This window comes from Ursus maritimus, unplaced genomic scaffold (genome assembly GCF_017311325.1).
Source record: "Ursus maritimus isolate PB19 unplaced genomic scaffold, ASM1731132v1 scaffold_1938, whole genome shotgun sequence".
Taxonomy (NCBI): Eukaryota; Metazoa; Chordata; class Mammalia; order Carnivora; family Ursidae; genus Ursus; species Ursus maritimus.
The window spans coordinates 466-1,611 of NW_024424384.1; the positions used below are offsets into that span (position 1 = coordinate 466).

General features: G+C 39.0%; 1 protein-coding gene across 1 annotated transcript; it reads left to right on the forward strand.

The window, feature by feature from the left end:
- Window positions 1–500: 500 nt before the first annotated feature.
- LOC103679846 (olfactory receptor 51F2-like) lies at window positions 501–1,139 on the forward strand (the record flags this gene model as incomplete). Its single annotated transcript, XM_008709377.1, has 1 exon — window positions 501–1,139. A coding segment is annotated over exon 1 (585 nt), but the record flags the coding sequence as incomplete, so codon positions are not given.
- Between the last annotated feature and the right edge of the window lie 7 nt (window positions 1,140–1,146).

A 1,146-nucleotide genomic window follows, 5' to 3' on the forward strand; every position in this document is an offset into this window, starting at 1 on the left:
TTCTGAATATTTCCCAGGAAAAACTAATAATACCCACATTTCAAATGTGACTTGATTTTTTCAATGCTTTATTTCATGATTAGTAATTTATTTTCAAAAAACACTGAAAATCATTATATTATTATATTGTATACCTGAAAGAAATATAACACTGTATATTAATTATACTTCAGTAAAAAATGCTGGAAACCAATTTGCTTATTTTGTTTAAATATTCTACTGGGAACATTTACAGGCAGGGATGACTTAATTGTGATGTTTTTGTCACCAAAGAAAATTACAGACTTAAGAAAATTTGATGTATAATTTTGAGGCATAATTTGAGGCAAATTTGAGACATAATTCAGGAATCCTCTGTTTTCAATAACTGAGGAGAGGCATGGAAAGAAGTGTTTAGTACTAGAAAGCTCAGAAAAAACTAATGTTCTTAGAGGATCAGCAGTAGTAATTCAATGAACATGAGAGTGCCAGCAAGATATTCTAAGTGATAGCTATATACTTATTATGTGTTCTGTTCAATTATTCAAATATCCCTGTCTTCTCAGTCCCTCATTATGTTGCCCCTCAATAATTCCAATGCTCAACTTCTGACCTTCTTCCTGACGGGTATCCCAGGCCTGAGAGCAGCCCAGGTTTGGATCTCCATCCCTTTTTGTCTCCTGTATGTCATCGCCCTCTCTGGGAACAGCATGATCCTATTTGTGGTCCTTCGTGAGCGGAACCTTCATGAGCCCATGTATTACTTCCTCTCTATGCTTTCAGCCACAGACCTGAGCTTATCCCTGTGCACGCTTTCCACTACCCTTGGTGTCTTCTGGTTCGAAGCTCGAGGAATCACCTTAAATGGCTGCATTGCCCAGATGTTCTTTCTTCATGGATTTACTTTCATGGAGTCTGGGGTTCTGCTGGCCATGGCCTTTGATCGTTTTGTAGCCATCTGTGATCCGCTGAGATACACCACCATCCTCACCAATGCCAGGATTGCCCAGATTGGGATGAGCATATTGATAAGGAACATTGCTGTCATGTTACCAGTGGTGCTCTTTGTTAAGAAGCTGTCCTTCTGCAGGGCTGTGGTCCTTTCACATTCTTACTGCTACCATGTTGATCTCATTCAACTCTCATGTACAGACAACAGAATCAACA